A 6,386-nucleotide genomic window follows, 5' to 3' on the forward strand; every position below is an offset into this window, starting at 1 on the left:
AGAGACAGTGGAGAGTAAAATAAGATTTTTGTCCCTGCTGGAATAATTTTCTGTTGACTCAAGGTTTGCCCCTCCAAATTTAGTCATATACATTTTTTCTTTTACCTTAAAGCTTTATTCCAGTCAGGGTAACATTCAAAGTATGTTCTCTTTTATCAACAGGTCTTTAGTGAAAATGTTTTTTGGAATATTGTTTTTAAACCTCACATTTTTACAGCACAGGCCTAATCATGAAGAAAGGTTAAAAAAAAAACTTCCCTTTTTGAAACTGTCAGCCTATGGGGCAAGTGAAGTAGAGTTCAACCGTTTCATTGATCTTGACGTATGAAGGGATAATGTGGTCAGCACTATGCCCAGCCGCCTTTACTTTCTCTAACACCCATCAGCGCTAGGTGAACTCAGGGACGTTCTACTGACTTAAGCCCAGATTCAAACTTGAGACTTTTAGATTAACAATCTAGCGTTCTACCGCTAGGCCTTGCCATGAAAAAAAGCATTTAGTGAATATAAGATCTTATAATTAATTTATTTCACTTAATTGTTCATCTAAACATTTAGATTTACCAGACATCCATTCATTTTCAACATTCCAACAAACATATCAAAACAGAATGTTTAGAAAAGCTGCCATTGTTTTTTTACTGTTTTTAAAATCCCATTCACTAAAAACAAAAACTGAATCATTCACCAATAAACACTCAGCTACAAATAAAACAAAGCATGATACAGTACATGAAACAAATGTACAATAAAATGGTACATGTGTTTGAGAATTAAAATAAGAATGTTTACATGAACTTGTTGTAAAATGATACAGGGATGAAATGAAATGTGTGAGTACTTGCGCAACATTGAACATAAGCAGCACCCTGAGTAACCACTCAAAAGTAAATCCCCTGCTATCTAGCACCTATAAAACTAGGAATCTCTTTAAAAAAAATAATAAAAATGATTATTTAACCTATTGCTACAGTTGTAGTCTTTTTGTTTTGTATAAAAAAATTCTTTTAGTTTAAAACTAAAATTATGTACCATGGGTAGATGAAGTAGTGTTCATCTATTTCTTACAGAAGCATGTGAAAGATTTTGTGTCCATAAAATGCTCAGCCACTTTGAAGTTCTTGGGACTAGGTTAGGTACCTTATAGGGGCTGAAGGCTTACTCAGACACAATAAAACTAAAAAAGTTTTAATTTTCAGGCTCTCCACTCTGCACTTTCAGTAAAATAAATTTAAAAACATGATTCCTTTATTAGCATGGCATAACATAGTCATTCAATAAAATTAAAAAAACTGAATAGCCACAAAGAGAGTATTCCAGCGCCATCTTCTATTAATACGACATATCACAATCCCCTCCTAATGTTGTTTTTAACTAAGCTGTCTCATAATAATTTATGCGCAAACCTATAAACAGGACTGCAATTAAAAACTAGGTAGAAATAAATAATAACAATTTGAAATTTCTAGCTTGTACCTCATAACTGACTTGATTTCTGATTTTCAATAATTTGGTCTAGTTTCTTAACAATGTCTTGCAAAAGTGTCATTTTCTTCTTCTCAATTTCCAACATTTCTTCTTTTATGGCTAAATCCCGGTCGACTTTACTAAACTTATCCTCTGAATCTGTATCTTCATTCTGCAGTGAGATCTTTCTCTTCCTTCCCCTAGTTTCCTCTTTGACTTTGTTCGGAAACTTTTTGGAAGAGACAGGAGTAGGGGTAGCTTGTGTTTCTAACTCTTCAATATCATCAGGGGACACAATACTAACAACATTGTTTTTAAAGGTATGAAGCACCTTTTCTCCATTTTCTAGAGCGTCTCTAAAACGACTGGGTTCCCTACGGTTCCTCTTGGGTCTACCATGGGTGACTGAAGGCTTCACTTTTACAGTGGGTTTCTAGGAGAGAAGAAAATAGAATTGTTTACTAACCAAAGTAGTGAAAGTTTATAATAACTCAATATTCAATCATAGCTGTGCAGCTGTACAAATTCTTTTCAACAGTGCAATGAAAGTTATATGATACCAGTACATAATGTGTCTGACTGCTTAAAAAAAAAGCCTTGAAAAATATTTGCTTAGCTTTGGGTGTGAATATGGCACTGATTTCTTAATGAGACAAACACATTAACACATTTTTAGCTTTAAGGTCAATGCATTTCATTGTAATGATAAACACTTTATTGAATTTTACAAACTGCAGTGCTTCACAAATTACAAAAACTACATCAAGATTTCTAATTCGTAATCATAACGAACATAATGTATACAAAAAAAAATTTATTTAAGGAAATGAAAAACGTGAAAATACAATCTGTTTTTGTACCTTTTTACTGGGTTTTCTATCTTCAACTTCTGAATCTTCATGGCTATCACCATCTCTATTATCTGTCCTGTCTTCTGATATATCATGTTCCATTTCTTCATTTTCTTCTGTTGAATCTTTGCGACTTCGAGATTTCTTTTCTCCTAATCTAAGAAGAGAAATAAGAAAAATAAGTTTAAATCACAAACTATATTGGTTATTATAATTATTTTAGTAATAATATAAAAAATGAAGACAAGTTCAAAGAACAGTTATTACAGAAAAAATCTAAATACAAATATTGTTTATTAAATTGGTACTTAAAACTATATTAGAAAAAGTTAGTAAAATTAATTAAAGTCTGGGAAGAATTATGGCTAAAATAAAGAAGACTATTTAAGGTGTTGAATTCTACGCTTGTGTAATTCACAAAGAGTAGTGAGGAGAAATGAAATCGGTATAGGCCTCCACATTTTACACACACATATTACATGTTTTAACCTTTTAGTATATCAGATATTCACACATAGTAGCACACAATAATACTTACTCATTTTTATTTTCAAGCTTTTTGGCCACTCGCTTTTCTATGTTTAAAATATCTTTAACTGATATGGATCTTCCTGTCTCTTTGGTCAACTTATCTCTAATTAACATTCTGGCCAATCGTTTGTCTTCATGCATACTAATTAAATTGTAAATTTCAAGTTCAGTTTCCTCATCTAACTGCTTCTGTCTTGACAAAGACTTGTACTGCTCCTGAATTTTAAATGAAACAAAATGCTAATTTTTAAAATTTTCAACTTAGTTAATCCTATCAGCAGAATATTTTTGACATCAGGTTTAAAAACAGGTTTTACAGACTGAAGTTCTAATAAAATTAATGTCCAACAGATAAACTAATGATTTCTTAAAACAAAATAATTTTGAGGTACTCACAAACCAATGAATTTTGTTTGGTTAAATTGTTGCTTGCCTTAGTAACAATTTAACCAAGTAAAAATAATTTAAATCGGTGAATCCAGTACATTTGGATAATTTTACAGGGCTGCCATTAGTAAAGTAAAGTAAGTAAAGTTCCCTTTCAAACTTGATGGTTTATGGGGCAAGTGAAGTAGAGTTCACTTGTTCTGTGACCTCTGCATAGGAAGAGATAGTGTGGTCAGCACTATGCCCAGCCGCCTTTACTTTCTCTAACGTGAGTTAGGGTCCCATCAGAGCTGGGTGGACTCAGGGACAGTCTACTGACTTGAACCCGAATTCGAACTCGAGACCTACGGGTTAGCAGTCCAGCTCTCTACTGCTAGGCCACTCCGTCCCATACTGCCATTCGTACAAAATAGTAAATATAATTAATTATTACATTGTTCCAATGTAGTAGGATTCTCTGCCTTAGTTTCCCTAAAGTGAGTCAGACAGCCATCAGAGCTGGGTGGAATCAGGGACATCCTATGGACTCAAGCCCTGGATCAGAACTCAAGGCTTACAGGTTAGCTGTCATAAGCTCTAACAGCTGACAACACTTAATTTACATTTATTGGATATCCCTTAGCACTGACAGCCTGATATACATTAGACTAGATCAGAAAAACTCTCCTAACACAGTTAGATCTGAAAGGGTAACTAATGTTTATTTCTTGCAATTAATGAGAAATATAAAATGATCTAAGAAGCTACATGCTAACCTCTGAAACTTCATGATTGTGACCCTCCAACACACTTTCTTTTATGACCAGTCGCTGACCATCTGGAGTTGCTGACAGCCGAATATGTACAGGGCAATCTATTTTTCTAGAGCTAAATAAAAAGAGTAGGTCTATCATTATTTTTGTTTTTAACCTTGTTTTGTTACCTTAACATTGGAAGCCCATTTGAAAATCTGTTTTTGTTATGGTAATTTAAAATTTTGGGCAAGGATATGTGCTGACTAACTGGTACAATAAATAAAAATTAAATGATAATAATTAGGCATATTAATTGTAGGCCTATTAATAAATACTCAGTATAAAAAGGCTTACAACTTGTAGGCTATTTATGATCAGGGCCTATTTGTGAAATTTTCAATTTTTCTTTCAATTAAATTATAAAAATATAATTGTAAATCTAATTTTTTTTTAAATACTTTCCAGTCTTAATGAGTAGACCTATAGATGTAGCCTAGATCATCTAGGTCTATACTTGTAAAAAAAAACAGTACAGTACTGGGTCAGATAATAATCCTAGATCTAGCAGCAATCTAGCTAAATCAAACTGCCCATTAGTAAATAGTTTTTACAGCTATGTAACATGCGTGATAGTAGGTCTAAGTCTATATTATTAATCCTATATGAACTTAAAAAACTTTCAATTTGCTTGAGGGGGGGGGGGGGGGGGGGGGGGGGTGGAAGAGAGAAGTGAAGACAGACAATCTCGTGAACTTGTGTTAATTATATGACGTATGTTTTAGGCCTGCTTGACTCACAGTGATTACGCCAACCGTAGAAATTTTATTTAAAAAAAAGTATAACACATCATGTTTTCAATATGAAAAAAAATAAAATGTAAAAAAGAAACCAGTATCTGTTGTGCTAACCCCGGGTTCGAACTCAGAGCTCCAGCTGGCACACTGTTGACTCAACCACACCGGATGTGTTGGAAAAGGAAAAAGTAAGTATTTTAATCACAAGATGGCAAATCCAACCTGCGAGACGCATAGTCACTTCGTTACAGGCCACGCTCTGTGAGACGTGTAGTCACTTCGTAAACAATTCAATATTGTCCACTTTTTCATATCGCCTATAGCAGTATTGATTGGGGCTATCCCCAGCATACTGTTGTTTGGTAGACCTACCTACATCCTACATTGAGACATCTGAATATTAAAATAGAATCTAAATGTCAAGAGAGCAAGATTTAAAAGAATTTTGAATTTTAAACATGACTTACGTTGCATTCCGGATCCCAATAGATCGTGAAACTGCCTTCTTAGGTCCAAATGTACAAGCATAATGAACTTGAGCAAATTTTATTTCAGGATTGTATGTTTTAGCGACAGAACTTTCTTGTGCTTTTTCAACTGTGCGTGAATCAACTCTGGAAAACTGAACGAAGTGTGTGTCTTCGTACTGCTCCATTGCAGCTTGAAAAGCATCGAAGGATTCAAACTCGATGCCAACCTCCATAAATTGTGCCATTGTACTTGTAGGGAATTATAATTAGATCTATACTGTTAAAAAATATAATAGGTTTAGGTATAGATCTAGATCTAGTCGGTCTAGATCTAGATCTACTAGACTAGACTAGACTACAAGTTACTTAGAGAAAGTAAACAGAAAACGTACCAAGAAAAAAAAGGAAACCGATCTTCTGTTTTTAAAAACTAGGAAAACTTTACCAGTGGATCCCAAAAATTCTTTATCCAGTGGTCCTAGGCATTAATTAAAAATACCATATTAATAAGTTGACATTATATATAATATATAATATATGGCTAATGGATATCCGCTTTTTGTCGATCCTCATATATCAATCACAAGAGGGATCATGTTCATCGACCACAAAAAAGGGTTAGCAGCAGCTAAAGACACATTCTCTAAAGACACGGATGGGGGAGGGCATGCAATGCCGAAGTAGACTAATTTTGATTGAACTTAAATATTTTGGCATCAACATTGGTGATGGATATATAGTCCATGTTATTTTTTCACACAAATTTTATGTTGTATAATAAATAATATTTAAAACGGGCATGAGTTTTCTTAGAAATAAATTATGTGAAAATATTTCGCGGAGAAAAGCTGAATGTTCGGCTGAGTGGCTGTTTTTCGACGTTTTATAGTAATTTATAGTTATATAGACCGTCGATTCAGTAAGGTTCAGAGCAGGAGTATAACAGCACAACAAAGTTTGAGGGGGGGGGGGGGGGGTGCAAATCGAAAGTTTGTCCCCGGGCGCCGGGAAGGGTCGCTACGCCTCTGGTATTGGTATCACAAGTACACAGACACTGTTTCATTCAGTTATCTCTTCAGAAGCACGCCTACACCCCCCCCCCCTGAAACGATATAGTTTATAGTGTCCCCCTCCCCGTCCTGCCCGGAACAT

The 6,386-nt window shown here is 34.4% G+C and overlaps 1 protein-coding gene across 1 annotated transcript; it reads right to left on the reverse strand.

Moving 5' to 3' along the window:
* Positions 1–614: 614 nt before the first annotated feature.
* LOC131945981 (uncharacterized) lies at positions 615–5,616 on the reverse strand. The gene is made up of 5 exons (XM_059306613.1): positions 5,232–5,616; positions 3,992–4,103; positions 2,857–3,065; positions 2,328–2,475; positions 615–1,900 (listed from the first exon to the last, which is right to left on the reverse strand). The coding sequence occupies exons 1-5, from the start codon at positions 5,477–5,479 to the stop codon at positions 1,478–1,480; spliced, it is 1,140 nt and encodes a 379-aa protein (XP_059162596.1). The 5' UTR covers positions 5,480–5,616; the 3' UTR covers positions 615–1,477.
* Positions 5,617–6,386: the final 770 nt, after the last annotated feature.

Source organism: Physella acuta, unplaced genomic scaffold, assembly GCF_028476545.2.
Source record: "Physella acuta isolate Inbredline_101_S28 unplaced genomic scaffold, ASM2847654v3 ptg000542l, whole genome shotgun sequence".
Taxonomy (NCBI): domain Eukaryota; kingdom Metazoa; phylum Mollusca; class Gastropoda; family Physidae; genus Physella; species Physella acuta.

Bases quoted from the DNA above. Each gene is read 5' to 3' on its own strand.
- LOC131945981 (XM_059306613.1), bottom strand. From the start codon at position 5,479: ATGGCACAATTTATGGAGGTTGGCATCGAGTTTGAATCCTTCGATGCT. The intron at 3,066-3,991 runs GTTAGCATGTAG...TTTAAAATTCAG, and splicing joins ACAATCATGAAGTTTCAGAG to GAGCAGTACAAGTCTTTGTC. The intron at 2,476-2,856 runs GTAAGTATTATT...TTCTCTTCTTAG, and splicing joins AAGCTTGAAAATAAAAATGA to ATTAGGAGAAAAGAAATCTC.